This window comes from Aotus nancymaae, unplaced genomic scaffold, assembly GCF_030222135.1.
Source record: "Aotus nancymaae isolate 86718 unplaced genomic scaffold, 86718_ANA_hifiasm-v0.15.2.pri h1tg000067l, whole genome shotgun sequence".
Lineage (NCBI taxonomy): Eukaryota > Metazoa > Chordata > Mammalia > Primates > Aotidae > Aotus > Aotus nancymaae.
In genome coordinates this window covers 13,387,067-13,414,126 of record NW_026988482.1, presented here as the reverse complement: position 1 = coordinate 13,414,126, position 27,060 = coordinate 13,387,067, and the positions used below count along the sequence as shown (strand labels likewise).

At 40.1% G+C, this 27,060-nt stretch overlaps 1 protein-coding gene across 4 annotated transcripts in view; it reads left to right on the top strand.

The window, feature by feature from the left end:
- FGF12 (fibroblast growth factor 12) overlaps positions 1-27,060 on the top strand; it is a 587,631-nt gene that overhangs the window by 320,103 nt on the left and 240,468 nt on the right. The window contains exon 1 of one of the 4 annotated variants that reach the window (XM_012448938.3): positions 7,862-8,060. The exons of the other annotated variants lie outside the window; for them this stretch is intronic. Coding sequence (XP_012304361.1) covers positions 7,862-8,060 — 199 coding nt within the window. Of the gene's footprint in view, positions 1-7,861; positions 8,061-27,060 lie in introns of those variants that run through there. 4 annotated transcript variants of the gene reach the window in all.

Here is a 27,060-nt window from a genome sequence, read left to right as displayed (position 1 = left end):
GAATGTGAGGATTATTAAACCATTTTAAGATCATTTTAGTCATATTCTGAGACTTAAAGTTGCCTACACATTTTACCTGATATCTGTGGCTTTTCTTCTGTGAACATGAGTGTGTGTGTGTGCGCGCGCGTGCATGTGTGTGTGTGAGAGAGAGAGAGAGAGAAGAGAAATATCAGAACTGAAAATATAGGCCTAAATGTGGGGATGGGGGTTGATCAGAGCAGAAAGCTAGGTACCATGTACCCACTGAGGATATCAGATTTTAGTAGATAGATTGGATTTAGACAGAGAATTTTAGGGAGTGTTGGTAAAACAAAACAATCAAATGTGGAAATGTGGAAGCTAGCCTTGAGTTACCTGAGCTCATTTCCTGATACAAAGAGTGAATACCCCATTCTTCACTTTGGGATGACCCATGCATTTATTTGACTCAAAAATCTGAGTGGATGGATGGATGAATTACTTCATTTATTTGAGTATATGGCTATGTGTGAAAGACCATTTTAAGCACTAGAGATAAGAAAGTAAACGAAATAGACAATGCCCCTATCCTTATGGGTTTTAAATTCAAGTAGGGATCTTCTGGCTAAGTTTCTCTTTGAAAAGGAAAAGGTGCCACTGGGTTAGTCACAGTGGACTTAGAGTAGGGCTAAAATGATGGGCGGTCTATTGTGGCAGGTCTTTCAGCATCCTTAACCCAGCTGTGAAGGAAAATAACCAAGTGCCAACCATCTCCTAGGTGGCATAAGCCAAACCAATGTACATTTTAAAGCAATGAGAATGGAGGAAATTTACATTTATCCCTTTATAAGCTTCTTTAATTTCTGTTTTAACTTAGTTTCCTTACGATTACGATTTTCTTATCGAGCTCAACTTGAATTATCAAGAAGGAGAGTGTTTCGAGACCACCCTCCTAGAACCAGAAAACATAGTACCCTATCTTGGCCAAGAATAGTAAAACCAGGAGTAGCTCCCTCATCTAGACAAAGGTGAAAGCTTCAAGGGGAGAGACTTTGAGATACTTGGTTCCCCTCCCTTCCAACACAAAATGATCTCTTCAAGGTCATTAAAGATGTGAAACCATGTTAGAAGGTAGTGAATGAAAGTACATTTGGCATTCTCATTTTTTCCTGTCTATGTTACGTTAGTTAGAGCAGTAGTCACATTGAGGTTAGAAGGCCTGGATTAAACTCGTAGATCTTCATTCATTGATTATATGACCTTGGGAGATCATATCACTTATTAGAGTCTCAGTTTGTGAAAGTGAATTATTATTTTCCCTTTAACTTCGATTGTAAGCTTGTCGAGGACTCTCAGTGAGATAATACATGGAAAGACAATTTTTAATCAGTAAAGAGTTACATAAGTATATATGATTTGCATATTTTTATTTTATTGACTTTATTGCATGATTGTACTTATTCATGGTGTTATGTTTTTGTTGACATAAGTATAACACAGAAGTAAAAGGGAAGCTCTGGAAACAAATTGTATGGGTGTGAATCTGAACTCTGGCAATTCTTAGCTGTATGACCTTGGTTAAATAGCTTAACCTCTCATCCTGGCTTCTTCATTCATAAAATGGCGATATGACAGAACTACCTCATAGAGTTGTTGTAAGGATTCAATGTGTCAATAATTGTAATGCACTTATAAGTGTGCACGGCACTTATCATTGGCTCACATTAATTATATCTATGTTTCTTATCAAAACTGCTATTCTTCAAAACATTGAAAATTTCCCTATTTGGGCAATGAGGATACCACCCTTCATCTGTGTCATAAAGAGGAATTAAATCTCTTTTCTTTTCTGTTTTGGAAGATGACCAAAACCAGATGGACATATAACATGTAGCATTTCAGTTGTCAAATTGTTGAATAAAGCACCATGAATAAATTTGCCATATAAAGGAATTCACAAATTATTAGAAAGTAGTTTATATTGCTTTTGTCAGCCTATTGTAACTCACAGTATGTCAGAGAAAAGTAACTGGAAATACGGCTACTGTATAGGATAAAATTCATGGAGAAACGGTCTTCTTCCATTTGCTGTGGCAGAGCCCAATGAGCTCATATTCACCCAGCTTTGAATCAGGGGCCTGATCTCAGAACAAGATGATGTATGAGCAGAGCTAGGTTTCTTTGTGTTCTCAAGACAAGGACATTGACAATATTCCACTAATGAAAATTCTGTTTGCCGTTACAGTGTCAAGGTTAATCTTTCATTTCAAGTAAACTTTCAGCCTTCGTTAAATATATTTCAAGAGTGAATGATGATGTATATGAATCATAAGGTATGTTTTCCTGTTTTAAGAAATCTCTATTTTATGGCAGGGACTTAATTTAAATGGAAATTTTAACAACAGCATGGTCATTCTCATACTTTACATTATTATGACATCTTCTTTGAGCCTTGCAAGAACCTAGTTAGTTAGGTACTGCTAGTATTATTATTTATCTATTTTGCAGATGTGGTTTAGAGAGGTTAAATAATGTGTCCAGCAGCATACAACTAGTGGGCGATTAAAACAAGAGCCAAGAAGATCATAATGTCATGAACTGGAAGCTTGTTGAGGGCAGAGAGAATGTGGAGGTATATGGAATTCCATGGTAATTGACAGAGCCCTGGGTGCAATTTGTGCTCCACTCAATGTTTAAAATGAATATGTAAATTAATCCTAACAGGAGATTTGGAATTTGGAAGACTTGGCCTATGAATAAGCAAAAGACCAAAAAGCCTCTGTTTTTCCTTTTTAAATATGGAGATAATTAAGATTGTCCATGTTTTTATTTGTTCGGCTAGAGGCCAAAAGCACAGACTATATATATAACTAAATGTAATTACATAATTATCATTTTGATGTGTATTTGACAACTTTCTTCAACTTAATTAAAACTTTTGGGCTGGGCACAATGACTCATGCCTGTAATCCCAGAACTTTGGGGGGCCAAGCCGGGCAGATCACAAAGTCAGGAGTTTGAGACTAGGCTGGTCAACATGTTGAAACTCCATCTTTACTAAAAATACAAAAATTAGCTGGGTGTAGTGGTGGGCGCCTGTAATGCCAGCTACTTGGAGGCTGAGGCAGGAGAATTGTTTGAACCCTGGAGGCGGAGGTTGCGGTGAGCCGAGATCACGCCATTGCACTGCAGCCTGGGCAACAGGGCGAGACTCTGTCTCAAAACAAACAAACAAACAAAAAAACCAAACTCATTTCACTCCTTCAATTCATAATGGGAAGAAAAAATTCTTAAGTTGTTCAAACAAAGCATAAAAATCAAAGTATTGGTATCCCTGAGATATAACACTAAAATATCTGGTGATTTATTTAACCTAAATCATCAGTAGGTTGGCTTAATGTCATTCCTGATCCCAAAATGCAAAGATATTGGAAATGTACAAGTAACTTTGGAGGAAGACTTATGAGATTTAGTGGCTCAGGTAGGAAATCTATGGATTTCTAGATATAAAATAAATCAAGTATTGCTTCTGAGCTCAATATCTATGTATTTAGGTCCTAGCTAACCTCTTAAATTTCTTTATACTCACCTCTTTTCACTGGGGAAATGGAGTAAATGATGCTGATGATGACTTAAAAAGCCAAAAAGCATTCTGACAATAGCAGCAGGAGTGCAAGGAAAAAAGTAGTCTTTGTTGTCTGATTGAATCCAAAACACTACATTCTTTTAATAGAGATCTAAACACAGAAATAATGTTGCACTCAGAAAGCTGACATTGATTGTTTTTGTTCTGTTCTTTAAATGCCTAACTTGATGTTGTCATGTTAAGACAGAGAGAACTTCAAATAGCAACTGTTACCTGCTTTTTCATCTTTCCTCATAACTTCCTTTTCTGCTGTGCCTCTATATTTGTTACCTTCTCCATCAGCAAAAACACATCCTCTTTCCTGGCCTTTTGTAGGGGGAGTCGGGATGGTGCACAGGAGTGCAATTCTGGAGAAATGTGCCATATTTTACTTCCGTCTTTTAGCATTATTTGTGTTGCAAACATACATTAACCCCCAAAACTTTGACACCTGGAGAAACTGTTAAGAATTCAGATTCCTAGGATCTACCCATACAGACTTCTGCTTTGTGTTTTTGAGAGACCATCAGGAATCTGCACGTTATCAAGCATTTCAGGTGAATCTCATGCATTTTCTTTAAAAAAAAAAAATCCAGTCATCATTTTATTCATTCATTTGGCATTTTCCAGTTTTCAGAATGCTTGCACATGCATATTCAATTCTGCGAGGTAGATGAGAATGATTATCCCCATTTTGAGGATATAAAAGAGACTCCAAATTTAGCAATAATTTCCTCAAGGCCTCATTATACACCCCCTCTTGCCTATTTCTCTGGTTACTCCCCTTAGCTGACCTTTGTCTGTTTGGGTGTTTAATTGCAAGGGCAGGGAGCCCCCAAAGCCCACAGTACTATCTGTGTCTGCCTTGCTCAAGAATGAGAGAAGTCTTCTGGCAGCCAAGAAAGGAAAATAATTTTATTTGTGAAATGTGAAAATTTTCCTAATTGATAGAATTACCAGTTAATCTTAAGTAATGTCCCTCACCCCATCCAGATGTACATACTGGAAATGTATTCAGCCTTACTTTTGGACATAAGGTGTGTGTGCATGTGTCTTTCACGTGTCTTGTTCTATATTGCTAGAATTCCAAGGATAAATCCACTGTCTTCATCCAGCAACACTGAACTGCTGCAGGGTATGTGTGCTCCCCAAATGACAGCTGGGATTCTCCCTTCCCTCAGGATGTCTTGCCTATTTAATCCTCCTCCCAGCTGTTGTACCGTGAGCCCCTATCTGCCAGCCTCTGCTTTGCCCAGCTGGAAGCCTGGAAAGTCCAGGCCCCCGCTGAATTGTAGGGTGTTAGACTCCTGCTTGATCTGAACTTCGTCACAGATCTCAATCATTCTCATCACCCAAGTCAATCTTGTCTAGGTCCACAGGTTTGTGCTCATATCTAGAGAGCTCCTGGGGTCCCTCTGGGTCCCACTTCCATTTTTAGTAACTTCCAGGGCCTGCATTTTCCTTGCCTTCCATTAGGATGTTTCCAACATATATCTGGCTTTGCTTGAAAATCATACATTTAATCCTTCCACACTACCCTAGATGCTTAATGAGGTGTCTGAAGGAGAGAAATTAGGGATATTTGAATAGAGATTGTAAGTAGTAAGCAATAGCCACTCCCAGACTTAGCAAGAATGGAATGCAGCTTCATGCTGCATTTTAACTTGGATAACTCCTCTGCCCAGTGTCTCCAACATCAGATGCCATCACACACGCATGTTTGGAGACCAGATTGCACTTCACAGCTTGTTGTTGACTGTCCTTGTCCACATCACTCTCTCACCCCACCTGGAGTCATCCTCTGTGCAGGTTGCTCATTTGGGCTCTTTTTTTTAGGGACTGAACCTGCTTTGCAGCTTTCCAGACAAAACCAAGAAATCTGGGTTTCAAGAAGGAGGGAAACACTTTTTTCTGTCCCGAAATGAGCCATAGGTGGGGCCCCACCTAAGGTCCAAGAGGTCATTGTTACTTTCTCCAGTGTTCACTTTCTTCCTCACTAAACAGAGAATTCTACGTGCTCAAGCTTATTGGAGAGAGGGTGGACCGCATTTTCTCACCTCCCCCATCCCCCATCCATCACCCCTCCTTGCACACCTGGGGTCCTTCAACCCCCTCTGTGGTTGTGTTTCTCTTGTGGGAGGGACGGGACGGAGAGGACCCGGGCTGCAATTCCCTTGCTCTGCCTCTGAGAATTTCTCATCCAAACCTCAATCACGTAGGATTGCGTAGAGAGGAGAAAAGGGGAGAGACAGAAGACACAGAGAGGAGGGAGAGGGGTGGCAGGAGGGAGGGAGGAAAGAAGAGCGGAGGGCGTGAGGAAAGGGAACCTGGAGCGCGCTGTGCTTCCCAGCACTCCAGGAGCCCGGCCCCCAGCTGGGCCCCACCTGGGAGCTCTTCCGCTCTTCTGTGGGTCGATGGGCGGTGCAGGAGGAACTTTGGCTGCTGCTGGCTCTGCATCCCACCCGCCATCTCGGTGGCTCTCGCCCCAGCCCGGAGTTTCCTGCGGAGCTAGCACTCCAGCTGAGCCAGCCGGTGGGGCGGCGGCGGCGGCGGCGGCGGCTCCGCGCGCCCAGAGCCTCAGCCCATGAATGGGACTCCGCCCTGAGCGCCCCCTCCCGGGCCTGGGGAGGCGGCGGTGCGGCGGCTGGGGGCACCCCGCAAGCCCGCGGCTCTGAGCGGCCATCCGCGCAGCAAGTTGGGCGAGTTGGCAGCCGCACGCACCTGCCTCCTGGCCCCTGCCCCTGAGTCCGCCTCCGGCCCCAAGCGCCTGGGTTCCCCGCCTGCGCCCTTGGCGCCAGACCATGGTGGGCAGCTCCGGCCCGGAGCCGCAGCCGCCGCGAGCCGACGTCGCCTGCAGCCAGCCCCCGCCCCACCCGAGCGGACGCGCGGGTGTTCGCAGCGCGCGGGTCACTTCCTTCCTCGGCCGGGATGGGCGGCGCGGGACTGAGTGATCGGCCTTGCGTCCGGCGAGTAATCCCCATCTGATCTGCTGCCTGCGAGCTGCCGACTGCCGGGGCGCGCGAGCCTGGGGGGGCGCGGGCAGCGCTGCGATGACCTGATCCCGAGCCCGCCAGGGCGCCCCTTCCTTCCTTCCCTTCCCTCGCTCCCTCGGAACCTGTGCGGAGACCGGCTTGGTGCTGCGGCCCCGGGTGGACCATGGCGGGGAGCTCCAGTTAAAGGCGTGTGGGCGCCGAGCTGGAGAGGACACCTTCGGCATCGCTGCCTTTTGAGGGGGCTTATTTAAACTACTGAGTCATTCCAGATTTAGGATTCCCTAAATAATCACCAACTGTGCCCGTCTCGTGCCGGAAAGCCAGCGGAAAGAGAAAGAGCGCCCACTCTTGGGACCCCGCAGATCGCCTCTCGCCGGTTTCTCCCCGAGGGGTGCTTGGCCCTCGAGGATCTCCCTCCCTCCCTCCCTCGAGCCCTCCCCGCTCGCTGGCCTCCCGCTCTCTTCGCAGTGCTGCTGGCCGGGAGTCGCGCTCGCCGCAGCTGGAAACATCTGCCCCCGCCCCGCGCCCTCCCCAGACTCCAAGCAACCGCTCCCACTTCGCGCCGCTCGGAATTCAGAACTCGGGCGGCCGGCCCCTTGAAAGCCGCAGCCGGTGCGATGATTTCTGTAGACCTCATGCTGCCGGGACGGACCTCCTAATCTTCAGAACCGCGGGCCGCAGGGAGTTAAATTGCTGCCTCCTTCTCCTTCTCTCGTGCGGTTGGTGGATTGTTTTCTAAAGGAACGTTTTATTCACTTTTTAGTATGTTCTACCGGGGGCGCGCTACCCGCCTGAGTCCAGACTCTGCTTTGTAAACGGGTTTTATATGGATGTATGTGTAGATATACTTTGGACACCTGGCAACGCTTGCGCCTCTCCAACGGAGGCACGGCTTGTTATTTTGGACCTCGTTCTTCCCCTTCCACTTGGTACCCCGAACGCAGTGTGACTAAACTCCCCACTGCCCCTTGGAGGCCGATCGCCTTGGGGTGCAAGTTTGGGGTGCAAACGTCTACTTCGCCAGAGGGCCTGGGACCGCCCCGCCCCCGCCCCAGAGGTTGGGGAAGTTTACATCTGGATTTTCACACATTTTGTCGCCACTGCCCAGACTTTGACTAACCTTGTGAGCACCGGGTTTTCGGTACTGCAGCCTCCTCAAATTTTAGCACTGCCTCCCCGCGACTGCCCTGTCCCCGGCCGCCGAGGTCCTGCCCTCGTCCCGTCGCAGCGCGATCCCGAGGGCGCAGTAGAGTCTGGGGCCTGGGGCCCTCGCTGAGCAGCTATGGCTGCGGCGATAGCCAGCTCCTTGATCCGGCAGAAGCGGCAGGCGAGGGAGTCCAACAGCGACCGGGTGTCGGCCTCCAAGCGCCGCTCCAGCCCCAGCAAAGACGGGCGCTCCCTGTGCGAGAGGCACGTCCTCGGGGTGTTCAGCAAAGTGCGCTTCTGCAGCGGCCGCAAGAGGCCGGTGAGGCGGAGACCAGGTCAGTAGAAGCCCGGAGAGTGGGCTCCCCAGAGGCAGACACCCTCTCTCCCCTTCCTCAAAGCACCTCGCGACGCCCGTGGAAGGGAACCAGGATTCCTCTTTTACATTCTGACCCCTCTTCTCTCATTTCCAGACTTGTCTGTTTCAACCACTCTGTCAGTTAATAGCTTCTTGTCCCATATTCAGCAAAACACTTTGTACTTTGATCAATCCAGGGTTTGACTAGGAAAAGAATTACATGTATAGATGCACTCATTCCAAAAGAGCCTGTGGAGTCCTTGAGGGCAGTGACCACCGCATTCATTCACTTATTCATTCACCCTCTCTCTCTCCCCCTCCTGCTCTCTCATCCAGTCATCCATGCATCCATTCATCTGTAGAGTACAGTGCTTATGCTGCCCACTGAGGACCTAAAGATTAATACAGCTCTTCCTTTATCCCTCCATAATCTATGATAGACGCCTAGTAGATACCAGGTCAACTTAATTTTATTATTTTTCCAACTCTTCCTCCAGCAACACTTGGTGTTGTATCTTTCAGACGCCCTTGTCAATTTCTCACCTCTTCATTTTTCCCTCATGCCCTTTCACTTCCTTTATACGGTCTTCATTTTCCTATTATTTTCTTCCATCCACTCATGGTTTCCCAGGACTCTGCTCATTAACTTCCCTGTCCTATTACCATACTTAGCACACTCACACTTTTTGGGACATTAAGGGAACAAGACAGTATTCACAGTTGGCCTCAGGGTGTGTAAAGAAAACTTCAGCTTGATTAGAGATTTTCATGGCATGGGCTTTTTGAAGCTAACTGTCTTCTGCAGCCCTGACCTCAGCTGATTGCTTTTTGATACGTCTCTACTTGCAAAGGGAAATTGAATACCCAGTTTCCACATGATGATTCCTAGCTCAACCCAGGCCAGTGTTCCCAGCTTGAGAGAATGAAAGCAGAATTGCGGACAGATCTGTGCTTCCATCAGACTATTGGGCCTCTGGGTTGTGGCTGCTGAGCCATTTGCATTCTGCAGCTACTCTACCCCTATTGTGGTCAACTGAAAGGAAATACTGTCTAGAAAGGGAGCCTGCTCTGTAGTGAGTTGGCTAGTTTGCCTCTTTGCAACTCAGACTATGGTGTGCTTTTAGTTTCCAGCCATGAGATACATGGTTGGGTCCGTTGGATTAAGGAAGACACTTGGTACGTCTGAACAAGTGGGGCTCAGAATCAGCTCAGAAATTTGGGATGAAGCCTTGTGAAGAAGCCACCGTGTTTCATTTTCCATTGGGTTTTCATGACATTGTCCGCCCCACACTAGGGTCATTTTCTTATTTTGTGATGATGATGAAGTAGATTTCAGGAGTATACAAAAATAATTATGATCCTGAGACGGGAGCTACCAGTTTCTATTATTTTATGTTCAATTTGTATAGCATATTCATTTTATAAAGTGAAGATTTATGCAGTAGTTTGAATTAACTCTACAAAGTAATTCATCTAGTGGAAAATATAATAACCTTTTCCGTACGGAGGGATAATTTCGAGGCCTTATTTTCTTAGGGCTTATGTAGTCTACAGAGAGCTTCAAGGTTCTGAACTCAATGTGACTTTTATATCTCAATCTCTGAAGTACGGGCTTGCACTCTAGTTGGGATAATTATATGACGTGTTTGAGTTGATCCTACTCAGCCTCTTCTAAAAAAACAAGTTAATAAGAATGATACGTGGGTATATATGAATGAATAAGATAAACTGATCCTGATCTCTGGAGTTGATTTGGAGATGAGCAATGGATTACTTTTGCATGGCTTAATTTTGCAAAGGAAGGAATGGCTGTCTTTGCTGCTTCCTGTAGTCTTTTCCTTAGAATCTCATTAGATAGCAGAGATTTGAGGCAATTTTGAGTTTATTGTTTTCTTCAGTATTCATTTAATTTGCCTCTCTTTTTCTTCTACATAGTGTTCATCTCATCAGAGAGGATCCTGACTGGTGACTTCCTTTAGCTAAAGTGTCACAATAACAATCTGGCAGAGAGATGGCAGGACCTATTAAGACATTCCCAATGCAAGGACAACCTGTGTATATTTGTATCCCATTTCAGTTTGTTCTGAAGCTTAGCTTAAAAGAATGGGTGTGTGGTGTGTGGAAAAGCTTTTTGGGAAGATGATAGTGTGCTATTATCTTTACTAACAAAAGCCAAATAATTAATCTGTTGATTTGCTGTCAGCAAGCATGATTCACATAGCATGGAATAAGCCTATTTATAGAGAGATAGCACCCTCCACATATCAGTTTCAGAGAGGAATCTTTAGCTGGATTGGGAGGAAGTTGCTGAACACCAAAAAGAAAAACTGTTTGAATCTCTTTTATAATCACTTTGATGTTGTATTCATTTAATATTTGAATTATTCTTGAAACCACTAGCCTTCCTAAGCCATATAATTGTGAACTAACAAAGTAACTCACATATGGTAAAGTGGTGAAGTGGAATAATTTGTTCTGATAAAGAATTTCCACTCTAAATTTCTGTCACTGAGACACATGTTCCATTGACCAGAGACTTTCTAGGGGAGTGAGGCTTAGGAAGTGAATCTAAAGCAAGGGTTTAATGGGAAAGGCCACGGTTATATTTCTGATTTCAGGGCTGACACATTGAGTATCTCTCCTCCTTTTATTAGCTAACCAAGTTCTGATATATATAGTATTGAAGCTTTATAAACACTTTGGGGATCCTGAAATTATCATGATAAAGGGCTCAAATTTCAAATGACACTTGCCATAATGAAAACATGGGAAGTGACTGGGTATGACCTCACATCACACAGTTTCAGGGCCATGGTGCACATTGGATCCTTTTTGTGCAGCAAAATCTCTGTCTTTATAGATGAGAAATCCTGGAGCCATTGCAAGTTTGTAATTTATCTAAGGTTACACAACTAGGTTTTGACAAAATTGAGACTAGAACTAGATTCAGTTGACTTTTTTCCTGCCTTCTTTGCAACACAGCACACACAAGGTAATGTCAAATAGTGTGAACTGGATGTCTTCTGTCAAAGGGCGAAGGTATTTTTTTTTAAACCATTGGTATTATTATTATTATTGTGATCATTATTTTATAATTAGAATGGAGATAGGATAGAGTAGAAGAGGTAATTTGTAGAAGAAGGCATAGGCTAAGGAGGCCTTTGGACTTCAGAAATGACCACCCTATAGCATTATTGAAGACCTATAGGCAGCATAGGGTTAGTGAGCCCCTTGGACACTGTGTGGGCTGTAGCTCTTCGAAAATGAAATGTTGGAGGCCCTGAACTGGAAAGTTGGAGGAGGTCATTGAACCATGAAAAAGCCTTTAGGACATTTCCGTTTGTGCACTTTCTAATGAGGAAAGAGTGTTCTTATAGTCATTATTTGAGTCATTATTTATGAGTGAAAAGGTTGTAGTAGTCAGGCACACCAGAATATTTGTCTACATGTTGATGCTACTTAATTTGCTCTATCCAGACTGTGAGTACATCCATATGAATTACATGGCTTATACATGTTCAACATTTTGCTTTATATTGAATAGACGCTAATACAAATTATTAACTACAAAATGATGTATGTTTTGACTCAGAAGGTATTGCAGACAAAGGGTAACATTCACAATCAAGGAGGGAAAGGTATTTGTAGAATCTCTGAATGTCTGAGTGGCCACAAATCTTGGAGGTCATCAATATTACTCCTTCATTTTTCAAATGAGACCCTCTCTGGAAGGAGCAACATAATTGGTTAAGCCCAAATCTAGATATTTTAAGTGAAGTGCATGCTCTTCTCTATAACTTAGTTTCTTACCTTGAACCAGAACATTAAAAGAATAATCAATCAGGAAAAATCTATCTGTCACCTAATGATCTTCAGAATTTTTTTATAATTTAAAGATTTGATTTCATATACCCATCCCTTTAAAAAGTCATGAAGTAGAATTACACTACATGGTAAAATAAATAAAAGAAGTAATTGTAATTTACCCAGTTTTGTTGATTTTCATTAACCTTTTGGAGTCTCTGTTTCTGCTGTTATAAAAATTGTGGCTATTCAAAGTATTTCAGTATTCTTTTAAGTTGTTTAGGTAAATGGACAGTATTTAACAGTATACTCATTCAACATTTTTATTATAAAACATATCCTTTTGCATAGAGGATGAAAACATCATAGGAAATAGAAACTTCAAGAAGGAAGCTGACAGCAAAGGTGAAATAATGTTTAATCATGTGATTTATGAAATGTAAGTTAGATTTTATAAACTGAAATAATTTTGGCCAATATACGGGTCAAGAATAGATTTATATGACAGGTGATATTTTACATTTATAGCAAATATTTTCTCTTTTAAAAGTATGACTCATATCTGAACTATAAAATCAACCTAATTAAACAATATTTGGCTTGATGTTTGTTAAAAAAACAAACAATAAAAGCTTTAACTTTTCAGAAACCCACCTTAGGGTTTAAACTGATATTTTGTACGTGTTTTTTTAAATTCTGTTTTCTTTATGGTAGTGCATTCTCATCAACAAATTATGTTTCCATTATAAGAACATTTTAAAATAGCAGTTATTGTGATCTCTTGATTTTTTTCATCCCACAGAGATCTCATCAAGCCATAACTTGAGATTAAGTCTTTAAAGTTTTAATGAATTTGTTATTCTTAAATGGAGTTAGAAAACCAATTTATAGGAAACGAGGCAGTCTCTGCATTTGAGGGAGCAATAGGAATATTTTGGAAGATCTTCAGAAATGTAAGCTTTGTCTCATAAAATTGTATTTTAAAAAGTTCTGGGCTTGCTCATATAGAACCACATTACTTTTATTTTTGGTGAGAGAATAAATTTGCTTTGGAAAATTTGTAGATTTGTTTTGGAAAATTTGTTAATGGTGATTAATTTTTTCTTATCTCTTCTTTGAATGCAAATATCATCATGTATATTTGCTTTTGACATATTGAATTATTATAGATTTTATGATGATTTTACGAAACAGACTTGCTAGACATAGGGGACACACTTGATGTACTACATTTTGGATTTTATCTTCTGGCTTACCCATAGAATTACAGAACTTTTTCTGTTTTCTAAAGAAACTTTTTCTATTTTCTAAAAGAAAAGAAATAAAAGTATTTTCTATTTTCTAAAGCCATGCCTCAAGGGCTCTGATTCCAAGACTACCTTCTAAGCTTCTGTGAGTGGAAGAAGTCTTAGATGCAAAATGCCTGTAAATTAATCACATATAATAATAAATTTTAATAATAATAACTTGACTTCAGGATTTATAGAATTTCTTTATAATTTTGCTTCTTTTACTTTTTATAGCAGTCTGCTGAGATAGTCCCATCTTAGAAAAAAGAAAACTAAGCCCCTAGCGGCAACAAGACTTGTTCAGATTCATGGAATCAGAAGATGACTAAGTGTCACGTGGCCCCCAGTCCCACAGTGCAGATAATTTGCCTTTATCTCCCACCACACTGAGGGTTAGAAAGCCCTGTATCTGAAAAACTTAATGTGACTTGAAGCTGGGAAACTATTGCTGGGGGGAATCTGATGAAAAGTTCAAGAAATGTGGAACATGAGTACATGGTTTGTTTCGCTGTGTGTGTGATCTATAGCCCCCGGGGTGGAGGAGAGAGGTGGAAAGCTGATGGAGATCTTCAGGTCAGGACTGAAGAAGCAGTCCCAGGGCTATGTTGTTATGCACTGGGCTTAAGCTCCTGGCTCAGATGTTCCTGACTGAATGCCAGGAGCCTCAGTGATATCAAGCAATGTCACATGAGATACCTAAGAACCCTCTGGGAGACTTGGGCCCAGAGGGCCAGACTCTCTTAACCATAAACATAAACAATTGCTTCAGGTATTTTGGAGAGTAAAGAGGTTAACACCAAGTTAAAGAGAGCCCTGTAAGGTTTAATCTTTTTGTTTGTTTGTTTAACTTAAGTGATAGCATCACAGAATGATTAAGTGTATGGACTTTGGAGTGGGATGTGAATTCAAATTATTGACTTATTATTTGTAAGAACATTAGGCAAGTTTCTTAATCTCTTTGCACCGAAGTTTGCTGATTTGTAAAAAGAAGACATTATCTCTAGCTTTTGGTCAAGAAATGCCTCTTTGAGAAAGAATCACTTAAGCTAGCTCCAAAAGATGAGACAGGCAAACAGGGTTGGAAGAGCATTCAAGGCAGAAAAAAACAGCTTGCATGAAGATTGACGTGAGAGGGAGCTCAGTGCTTTTGAAGCAATTCAAGTATAGCTGGAGCAGTGAGAACAAGGGGAGGGGATACTGATGATGTTGGAAAGCTTGGCAAGAACTGCAGAGCCTTGAGAACCCTAAAATGAATTTTGCATTTTAGTCTAGGGTCCAAAGAAAGATCAGCAGTAGGGGGTGATATCATGCGCCTTGTATTTTTAATTGGGCACTTTGGTTTTGGAGAAGAGAATTAATTGCAATGGAGCCAGAGTAGAAGCAAAGGAACCGGAAGGGGGCTAGGGCATCAGTCTGGACCAGCAGTTCTCAAAGTACAGTACAGAGGCCCTAGAAGCTCCCTGAAAATCAGTGGATCCACAAGGTCAAAATGATTTTCACAAAAATATTTCATAATACCACTAGTTATTTGCCTTTTTCACTCATGCTGTCACGAGTGTCCAGTGGAATTTTCCAGAGACTGTGTGATATATCCACAATCATCTGCAAAAGGTACTAAAAGTTTCCTCCCTTTTCAACCATGTTTCTGTGTGAGGCCAGATTATCCTTATGTGCTTATTCACAATAAGATATCAAAAGAGATTGAATGCAGAAGCAGACTTGAGAACAAGCTGACTTTTATTAAGCCAGATATTACAAAGATTTACAAACAAGTTTATAAACTAGTCTTTTCATTAATTTCTGTGTGTAGGTTTTGGAAAATACAGATATGTTTTATTAAATCATGCTATTTATGTTAACAATGGGACTTATTATTGTTTTAATAAATAAATAATTGAAAAATGTCCTTGTACTTTCTAAATACAGTAAATATTGAGAGATATAAACTACATAAGCACAAAACTCTTTGGGGTACTCAATAATTTCTAGGAGTGCTAAGGATCCTGAAAAAAAAGTTTGAGAACTACTGGTCTAGGCTATAGATAATATTGAAACGAAGCTGGTGGCTGTGAATATGAAAAGAGTGGGTAGAGGTAGACTATGAGTGGAGAGTGGAAGATGCCTGAATGATTCCTGGGTGAACATTTTCATAGTGAATTGCGCATTTGTGGAGATGGAGGAATGCTGGGAAAGGATCAGGGTTGATAGAGGTTAAATAATGTAATTGCCGAATTACAAAACACTATAGAATGTGAAGGTGGGGGCCAGGCACGGTGGCTCATGCCTGTAATCTCAGCACTTTGGGAGGCTGAGGCAGGCGGATCATGAGGTCAGGAGTTCGGTACCAGCCTGGCCAACGTAGTGAAACCTCGTCTCTACTAAAAATCTGAAAGTTAGTTGGACCTGGTGGCAGGTGCCTGTAATCCCAGCTACTCGGGAGGCTGAGGCAGGAGAATCATTTGAACCCGGTAGGCGGAGGTTGCAGTGAGCCGAGATCGCACCATTGCACTCCAGCCTGGGTGACAGGGCAAGACTCCGTGTCAAAGAAAAAAAAACAAAAAAAAACAAAACAAAAACCAAACACACAAATAAAGACAAAGACTGTGAAGGTGGAAGATTGGGTTTTATTTATTGTTTAATAGTTTTATAATACCCATATATAATGCTGTTTACTTTATTCTTGAACTCTCAAGGAAACACTCATTGGCCTTTGAATAGTCAATATTTTATAAATACAAATTTTTTAAAGTTCTATTTTTCTACCTATTGTTAGTTATTTGATTAGTTTGTAGTATTTATAGGCCTCCCAGATTCCCTGCTTCTAACCACACTTTTGTTAATGCCTCATAATTGAAACTTGGACTGACGGTTTTGCATCTGAAGATTCAGCCAACCATGAATGGATATATTCAAGAAGAAAACCACAGTACAAGCATGCTATGCAAATACTGTGCCATTTTATGTAAAGGACTTGAGGATCCTCAGGTTGGGTATCCTGAGAGTGAGGGTCCTGTAACCAACACCCCTCACCCTGAAGATAAGGAGGGATGACTGTCCTCTGTATACAGTCTTTTCTTTGTTACTTTTCAGGAGTCAATAGAGAGGGCCCTAAGGCCTAAGACCAAAGTTGTTTCCCTAGAAGTAAACAATGACATGGGACAAATAGGATCTGTATGTTGAATCACAAAATGTTAGTGCTTAGAGCTTATATAAGCCAGTGGTTCTCATCCCCAGCTACAAACTGAAATCAACTGAGAGTTTTAAAAATGTACTAATGCCAAACACCTAGAATGTCTGATTTACTGTGTTCACTCTGGGACCCAGACATCAGCTATCAGTTTTGTTTGCTTGTTTTTAACCCGCTAGATAATGCTAATATGCAGCCAGGGTTGAGAGTTCCCAACCTATCCCAATTCCTTTATTTCATAACTTGTGGCCCTTACACAAAATCAATTATTTTATAAATTAATGTCTTTAGGAACACATCCATGATGCCTAGAAGTTTTGTATGCTAATATAATTTATGATGATGATCTCTTCTGTCTCAGTCCATTCTGGTTGTTATAACGTACCAGACACAGGTGGCTTAAACAACAGAAATGTATTTTTCACAGTTCGAGAGGCTGGCATTCCCAAGATCAAGGTGCCAGAAGATTCAGTGTCTGTACGGGCTTGATTCCTGGGTCATAGATGGCAGTCTTTGCTGCTTTTTCACATGGCAGAAGGGGCAAGGGAGCTCTCTTGGGTCTCTTTTGTAAGATCACTAGTCCCCTTCATGAGGGCAGAGCCTTTATGACCTAATCACTTCCCTAGGGCTTCCACTTCCTAATATCATCTTGGAGGTTAGGATTTAACATTGAGCAGGGGGAGGGGCACATAAACATTCAGTCCAAGGCACCATTTTTTTTGGTTTACATTTGAAGTTTTCCTGTGTTTAATGATCTCCCAAAACTGAGCTGCATCATCATGTGGAATGCTTGCCTGCCTAGTCTTCTTGATGAGAACTTCAGTTTCTAAGGACAGGACCTGGTCAGCACTAGATTTCTCAGCGCTTAGCATACTGCCTGTGGCACTGCAGTTCTTCAGTTGCTGTTAAATCAATGAGGAAATGACATCCTGACTCATTGAGCAAGTCTCAGAGGAAGAAGGATTCTGAAGTTAGCATCTCCACTTTCCACCTAAGGATGCTGAGGTCCTGCAAGCCTGGGGCTTTTCAGTTTCACAGGATTAGTTAGATTCTGGATTTGAACTCAGGTTTGCCTGTAATTCCAGCACTTTGGGAGGCTGAGGTGGGCAGATCACTTGAGGTCAGGAGTTCGAGACCAGCCTGGCCAACAAGATGAAACCTTGTCTCTACTAAAAATACAAAAGTTAGTCAAGTGTGGTGGTGCATGCCTATAATCCCAGCTCCTTGGGACACTGGGGCAGGAAAATTGCTTGAACCTGGGAGGTGGAGGTTGCAGTGAGCAGAGATCCCACTACTGCACTCCAATCTGGGTGACAGAGGGAGACTCTGTCTCAAAAAAAAAAAAAAAAAAAAGGAAAAAAAAAGAAAGTAAAAAATAATATAATATAAGGACTTCTTTAGCCTGAAAAGCCATTAACTATATCTCCTCTCACCCCAGGAGAAATATTCATGACTAAGATTTCCATGAAACACAAATCTTTTATTTTCCCTGCTTCTTACTTGAGGGACAAAACTATTTTCTTAGTGTGCTGTTTTAGATGTTCCTAACTGCATTCCATAGTTTAATTACTAATAAAGAAATCTGTCTAAAATATCAGTCATTCTCCTGATATCAGTTTAGGCTTATTTTGTCTCTTCAAGGGTTAATTAATCAGTGTGCTGTGTGCAGTGTTTCAGATTTTTTTTTAAAGCGGGTTCAAAGTGAAGAGTGAGATTCATGAGAGAAGAACTATAAACCTGTGTACGTTGTATAAGTCATTATAAAGAGAAAATAAAAGTTCAAGAAGAGTTTTTTTTAATTGCACTGGTGATTTAAATGTTGTATTTTAATTTTGGGAACTCAAAAGATGATCTGGATCACCTTCACAGTGTCCTAGATTCAGATAATGCTTTAAAAATCATTAAGAAACACGGGCAGAATTTAAATAAGTGCCCAAAGTAGGGATCTGTATTCAAATTTCCTGGTTAGAATAGGTGTCAGATTCTGTCTTCAGCCAAATAGCTCTAGCTGTCTACACAATATACCTTCTACATATGATATTACATTTGAGAAAGGACAGTCATCCAAAATCAACCACAGAGGCTGCAACAGAAAAGGTTCAACCATATCTGAGTAATTAATAGAAAATGATGGAAAATATAGAAGATCTCAAATTCTAAGGAAATGCAGTTTCTCACTGGGGAGCAAGTCACGTATGTGTTGCTGTCATGCTTTGTTGCTTCAGAGGATACTGTAGTGGGTTTTTGCAACCTGAGTGTAGCTCGGAGAAGAAGAGATGGCATATGAGGTGATGGTTCAGAAGCTCAGAATTCTAGGAAAGGAAGTCACAGATCCCCTCTGTAGTCTTCTTGTAGGATATTCCTCTGAGAAACTGGAGATTTACTTTCTTTTCAGAAAAGTAGAGAGGATTCCTCATTGCCGCCTTGCCTCACCTGTCTTTCCCTGACAATCCCTGGGCCGTTATCCTCTGCAGCTTTTGCTCAGGAAAGGAGTTGGCAGCATTGTGGCCAGGCCGCCTCCACATTCTGCAGCTCTGGTTTCCCAGGCATTCTATCTACTCCTCCCTCTCCACCTACAGGTCATGAGAAAAACAGGACCAAGAAGGAAACTTGCTTTGAAATTATGCTTTTCCTGGTGTTGCCACAAACCTCCCTTCTTTGAAATGTTCCCGAGTGCATTTTCTGGGTTACCACATGGCTTTTTGAGTTAAAGTTCCATTCATTATGATTCTGCTAATGGAACTGCCATCTTGGTTGGGAGCCTGCCCCTTCAGGGTAAGTTTTGGTCTGGTGAAGATGGAGGTTCCTTGGTTCTGACTCTTGTTATTTTTCACTGAAACTGCTGTCCTGCCTGCTGTCTTTTTCATGCTCAGCAATTACATTGAGTCTGAAGCTGGTTTTCTTTGAGATTACGTGGACACCTGTGAGGGTGGAAGAGCAGCAGGCTTTATGCACCTGGGTTCATTATTTGAATCCAGGTAAATGTTTGAAATTCTGATTAAAAAGTCTGGTTGAACTGGCACTTTGATTAAGACTTTTGTCTCAGGCCATTATATATCTTGCACTTGGGGATGAGTATCTGTGACATTACCCTTGAGATGTCCACCTGGTAGGGTATATATGAAAAGTGTTGGTGGGTTTGAATTGGAAAGCAGAGCTCATTACAATACACCTTCTCACTTCATAGAAGAAAGAAATGAGACTCATAGTGGGTGTTAGGTCCTACAAATATCAAAGACAGAGCAAGGACTGAGGTGTACAATAAGCCTGTGCCTTACTGCTATACCACAGCTCCCTCCTTTTGGGGACCATTGCCCAATGCTGGTAGCAAGAGCTATCCACCTGTTCTGTGTTTTGAGCAATATAAATGTTGGGTAGCTGCATTTAAATAACTATAGTCAAGTTATATTGCTAGATGCCTATTGAATATTTGTGTGTCACGTGCTTGGGAGTGGGATATAGAAATAATGAGAAAGTCCTTGCCTTCTTTTGTGCATGGCAGTATGTAATTAAGATTTGTTAACTCTTACCAGATTTGTGTTACTGTGTTCCAAGTTACAGTTTTGCTGTATTATTTTGGACCCTTTCTCCTTTAATGCCTTTATTTCAAGAAAAATAGTAATTTCTTAATTTAAAAAATTAGCCACAATCTGACTTTTAAAAATACACATGTGGATTCAATGTCTGGCTAAGAGCATACAGTTTATTATTATATCATCAATATGAATAGATCGCACAATCAAGGTTCTCCACCCTTCCCCACATTCTTCTCTAGCTGACCCAAACCTTCTTGATATTCATAGAATATTTACTGCATCTATCCATTTCAGTTATTTTAGTTTATAGATGTTTTTATTTCTCCACGAGGGATGCCATTAACCTCCACATCTATCCTTCACTTACCCAGAGATGACCCCTCATTTATCCACTCTGCTGCAGTCCTGCCCATTATTCAAAGCCCAGCTCAACTCCCATCTCTTCTGCCAGATCTTCTCAGATCCTTCCAGGTAGAATGAATCACTGCCAGCCCCAGGCTTTGTACCCTGCACTATTGTCTGCAGTTCATCTGTCTTGTCTTAAAATTACTATATAAGAACCTGTTAGTCTCTGCCGCTGGAGAGTGAGTTCCTGGAGGGCAGGGACCCTGTCATTTCAATGCTTTCTACATAGTAGGTGATCAGAAATAACTCATCAAAACACAAATTCCATTGATGACTAACGTGCTCATGGCATCAGTACTAGTCAGGCTCTGAGGGAATTTCCGCACAAATATGAAAATGTTGGGAAAGGAAATAAATCAGTATTTTTGGTTAATAGTAATTTCTCTTCATTCGATATTAAGTTCCAAAAATATCCTTACTCCAGTTTAATTTGATATATAGCTGTTAGATGAATACTTAGAAATTTTCTTCTTCTGCAACCCAACTCCTAATGGCCATCCCTTCTGATACTTAGTATTTACTTTGCCTAACACCTTCAAACTTCACCTCTTTCTTACCAGAGTACCCACTGATGCAGGGGACAGTTTCTATGGGAATGCTGAAAGAAGGAGCATCTTTATATTAATTTATGTCTTTGCCCCAGAAACCTAGAGGGAGTGGGTGATGCCACCAATTTGGAAAAGGGCCCATTTCTATTTTGACTGCCTTAGATTTCTTAACATTGGGGTAATGAGGAATAACCTTTGCCATTGATTTCAGATTGAGTTGTGTCTGGTCCTTACATTTACAGTTAAGACCAACAAGTCATTTTAGCGTTAAATACCCTTGAGGGAACATATTCACTCTGGTTTCACTTTCTTTGGTGAAGTGCTAAGTGATGGGGAAATACAATATCGATTGCGTTTAATGAAAAAGGTTTTTTCTGTCAACTCTTGATTACCTCATTGGTTTTTCTTCTTTTTTCTTACTTTTAAAGCTATTGATAGCGGCATTAAATAAGTCTGTATATGCTACAGTTCTCTTGGTTGGTTTGAAACCCAACCTTTTTAAAAAGAAGATATAAATAAAAGAGGCTTTTGATTCTAAGGTAAAGTGATGTCATAGAAATAATACTGGACTGAGAGTCAGAGTCCCTGTGATCTTGGGGAAGTTGTTTTTCTTCTCTTCAGCTTAGTTTCCTTATTTTCAGCATAAAAGGGTCACTATCAATGATTTCCGAAATTCCTTTCAGCTTCATCATTCTTGATGTATATTTATGGTGCTAATACTCATGGAGAACAGGTGTATGTATTCTGAGATATCTGTATGCCAGATATAAGAAAATGGCTTAATGCTGTGTTTGACATGAAGTTCTAGAAGATTTGATATATACAGTAAATGGAATATCACAAATTTAACAAACATTTTTATTAGCTTCTCTGTTGTATATTATTTATTTGTTCTTAGATTCATTCAGTTGGACACAAATTGACTGTATTTCTGAATTTTCCTTATTTTAGTTTTCAGCATTTTGACAAGCCTTTAAGATAGACCATTACATAAGTTTGGACCTCAACCCTCGAGGAATTTAATAAAATAGTGGAACTAGTTTTTGTTTTAATGGATAGGTAACAGTAACATGTAGTCTCAATAGTAACCATCATAACAATAGTAAATGTAGTAACAATAGTAACAATAGTAAATGTTGTCTCAAAGATAATAGGTAACGGACTACTAATGTAGTCTCAAACATAATATAACAATAAAAAAGGACAGACAGGAAGAGAACCATGTGATTTTGAGTGAAAGTTGGAGACTTATTTCTGAACAGGTTAATGTGTAATGTCATATTGCAGGACAATTTTAAGCAATAGAAATGTGGTAACGTATAGGATGCCATAGGAATTGATTGGAGTGGTTGTGGAGAGGCAAGTCTGCCTTAATTATCAAGTTTTTAGATTTCCCAGACCTTGGGATATACCTTTTAGGTATGTTTTCCACCGGGACTTCATCATTTAAGGAAATTAAAAGAAATTTACTAAATATCATCCTTGACATTCTCTTAGAATCATGACATTTAATATTATGGACAGTTTGTGAAATTAATTTATGCTCATAAGTGATACTAGTAGAAGATTTGGTAAGGAAGGATATGATTAAAATATATCCTAAAATGATATCTCAGATTTTCTGTTTTATTTGTTAATTATCCACATTATCTATTTCCATAGGTGTTATTGGTATTTGACCTTTTTCTTTTTTTTTTTTTTGTCATTTCCTTTATCTGTGCAGTATGATTACAATATACACAGAAAAATTCAGTTTCATCTTTTGTACCAGTATTACTTCACCAAAAAATCAGCTTGGCCTACTCCCTGAATTTGAAGTATAATACAAAATCAGTTTTGACCATTCCAAGAGAAGGGCTTTTTCTTTCTGTTTTTGAAGAAAATGTCATAACAATCAGTTAGAGGCCACCTCATAGTGTGTATCAAACATGAGGAAACTTTTACAAAAACAATTTGGAGAGCTCCTATAGGATTATTTCTCCCTACATACATATGAGTTGAGAGTGAATGTAGGATTCTACTGAATCACTGGCTGGTTTACTGTTTGATTAGACCAGGGTGCTAATAAAGTCATTTCTTGAGATTAGTTGTTACATAGAACACGGTAAAGAACAAAGCCTTGCATATGCTTGACACGTAGCTGTCACATAGAATATATTTGTTGGGTGAGTCATCTTACCAGTGACATAGACTTAATAAAACAAGGTAAATGCAAATTATTACTCCTAGTGGAGAGGGAGAGTGAAAGACACTCAGTAGTGCTCTATGAATACTCCTAAGTAGAGCCATCTTTATATACACTAGGAACCCTTGGGAAATTTGAGTTTGTTGGGTGAAATGTTTTGATTCTGCTCTATCCCACATACAGGTAGAATTAAAAAGCAAACCTATACCCCAGTAACATTGTAATCACAGAGTCGTAGTATTATAGAAAACTTTGAAGGTCATTTAACTTCATATTTGAGCCCCACTGACTCCATCACCACTGTACATTCCTTTACATTTTCAATTATTTGACAAACATCTATTGTCTACTTATGATCTATCTAGTACTGAAGTATGAGTCAATGGAGAAGAAAAAAGGTCTTTTTTTTTAATCTTAAAGATGTCGTGGGTTAGAGAAGAGACAGAACACCAAAAATTACATGTGTAGCCCAGCTTTCTACTTGAATCTTATGATCTTCAATGGATGACATGTTGTCAACTCTGATTATTAAATGATTTTTCCACAATATTAATTCAAAATCTGTCTTTTGGAAGCTTCTTAATTCAAGTCTTCTGGGAAACAAAAAAAATAGGAAGAAAGCTCTAATCCCTTCTCTCTATGATAGTTCTTCAGATCAGCACTTGTCAAGCTTGTTAAATGCAGATTCTGATTCAGCAAGTCTGGTGTGGCTTTGGAATTCTCTCCCAGGTGATACCATTGCTGCTGGCCTGGTGACCACACATTGGGTAGCAAGTCTTTAGTAAACATAAATCTTTGATTATGCAATACCTTCTCTCTCCCACTCCTCAATCTGTGTCTTACTGCCTCCAAGCTAAGTCTCACTTAGCTTCTTAGTTCTTCCTTATACAATGTGGCTTTAAGCTCATCTATAGAAGTAATTTGACCTATTGAAAAACTGACAGACTTTAAGTTGAGAGAGACATGGTCAGGTTATTGAACCTTTCTAATCCTCACTTTTCTTGCTTGAAATTCAGGACAGCAAACATACCTATCCTAAATTTGGAAATAATTTATTTGAAATGAAGGATTTACAGCACCTATTATAAAACTGTATTTCATATAGGAGATTTGTTTACCTCCAGTTTTTCAGTATCGTTGTAGAGGGTGTTGCTTGGAATAAAATATAATAATCCAGATTTGGTCTGATAAACCCAGAGTAAAATACCTTCAGTCTAGATTAGAATTTCTGTGAGGCCTTTAAGAGATCACTTTATCCCTCTGCACAGTAATATTTGGTTAATAATCCTTGCAACTGCTGTTTATAATGTGCTTTGAGAAAAGAACTTTATAATTTCACAGTAGGGATTTTATTATTTTTTAATGTTAACCAAACTCTTAGGATTTTCCTAAGAGGTTTTTGCCTGCATTCTAAATTAAGTCTCCAGTTGGGCTAGACCTCATCTGAATTGATTCAGGCACTTTCGCAGGTAGATTTCACAGCATGTAAACTATGTGCTCAAAGGCATCACTGTGTTTAATTTTAAGAGTTCTGAGCATATTGTTGTTCACAATTTCACTGTTACAGTCTGAAAACTATCACAACAAAAGAGATACACATTTTGCTGATCCCAAAACAGATCTCTTTGTCTTCCTTGTGCTCATGCTTTTCTTTTTGCTCAGTTATGGTTTCTTCTTGGATAAGCTCATTTCTGTTGACTTCATCTCTGCTCTATATTTTTGACCCACAGATTAATATCTGAGCTCCTCATCCAAATTTTCAACTGCATGCTAGATACCTCCTGTAGTTGTTCCACTGGTAACTCAAATGCAATTTGCTTTAATTTGAATGTATTATCTTCCTCCAGAACTCAATCCGCTTTGTGTCTTGAGTTTCCCACTTTAGCGAATGGCACTACTAATGATACCTAGTAGACACTTAGCAAATATTGGTAGTTTTCTGACACCAACCATGTTTGCCAAGTTGGGGACCCCACTTATCTGTGACTCATCTCCTCATATCAGTCACCCGCCTCATTGACTATCTCTGGAATGTTTTATTCTATTGTTTATTCATCAGGTACTAACTGAGGACTTCCTGGGAACTATAAAGGTTAGTAAGATGAATTGACACAGTCATGGCCGTTACATAGCTGACAGCTTTTGTTTCATATTACCTTTTCTTCATCCCTCCTGCCATAATTTAGGGGCTTGTTGTTTCAGCCTGAAATGTAAAATCTCCTACCTGGTGTCTCAACCTCCCTTTTCTTGAATCCCTGATTATTCTTTTTAAAAAACATATTTAATGTCACATTACTTTCCTATCAAAACCTTTGCAAAGGTTCCCAGCTCCTTACAAGAGCACCTTCAAATGGCTTTAAAATGACTGTACTTTCATGAGATCTTATCTCATCCAATCTCTTTATCCTCTCTCTTAGCTGTATCCACAGCCCCCACACTCTAAGTATGGCATTTGAGCCAGGCCAGGAAAGATGAGAAGAATTTCAATAGGCAGTAAGTGTGGGCGGTAAACACATTAACAAATAAATGAATAGAGATGGGAAACTGTATGGCTGCATGTCTCAGCAGTTACTGAAACTCAGAAATTCATGACACAAAAGAGCTTTCCCTTATTCCTCCATTTTGATATTTCTCACGTAGTGTGCAAGAATCCAAGCAGCCATTTTGTATGTGTTCTAAGGAAGGAAAACCCATGGACATTTGAACGTTTTTCATAAACTAAGTGAACTAAGTCAGTGATTATGAGTCAGCCTACAGGACAGCTCTTTCTTTATATACCTGGGTTACCATAGTGCCATTCTTGGTTTAGATTAAACATTTTAAAATCGAAAAGAGAAACTTAGAACATGATAGTTAAGGAAGTTCTTTTTGTTGTCTAGATATTATGGATGATGGTCTTAATCTGACGTATAATATATATTCCACCATTTGTTCCTTGGATTGATTTTTGGGCCATCATCTAGTCTAATTGTAGTTTATATTTGATTCTTGTGATTTATCAACTCTTGTAGAAATTACACATTTTGAAAAGTGGATATAATAATAACTCATAAGAATGCCTTTTTATGAACCTTTTGTATCAAATAAAGATTTTAAAATAATTTTAAGTAGAATAAAAATAAAGTTGAGTTGATCTAAATTTTTGTTTGCTTTTTGCTTCTTTTTATTTTGCTATGTTAAACACTAAAGATTAGGAATGTTTAGTTTCCTTTTTAAAACTAGAATAGATAAATGGAAATGCTCATGCTGAAAGGATAGCATTAAAATGAATGTGTGCTGTTCCTAGCCTTCCCCTTGAGGAATTGTTCAACCTAGATTGCCCCAGACCTCAGGGGAAGATTGTGGAATATGTTTTGTTGTTGTTGTTTTTGAGATGGAGTCTCACTCTGTAGCCAGGCTGGAATGCAGTGGTGTGATCTTCTCTGTTCACTGCAACCTCCACCTCCCAGATTCAAGCTATTCTCCTGCCTCAGCCTCCAGAGTAGCTGGAACTATAGGCATGCACCACTGCACATGGCTAATGTTTGTATTTTAGTAGAGACAGGGTTTCACCATGTTGCCCAGGCTGGTCTGGAACTCCTGACGTCAGGTAATCCGCCCGCCTCAGCCTCCCAAAATGCTGGGAGTACAGGCTTGAGCCACCACACCCGGCCATGTGTTGTTAATTTAAGTCTTTTCACATTGGTTAGCCATTAATTATGTTTCATAGTAAGATTATCCTTTTATTTTTTCTTGGTTACCTTTGTTTCTTATTTTTTAGCTTCTTTTTTATGTGGTATGACAGACATCAGTATCAGGAAGTAAGTGACAACATTTTGGCACCACTTTATATTTCATAAGACATAGTGAAAGCTTTTGCTTATTTTATTATTCTTTTCCATATGTTTCATTTTTTAAAAAAATTGAATACCTTTTAAAATGTATTTTTCAAACTTGAATACTTATTTATAGAATTCCACAGTCTGGCATAATATAGCAAGTTGCTTTAAAAAATGTAAAGTGTTTTTAAAATATAATTTATGATGA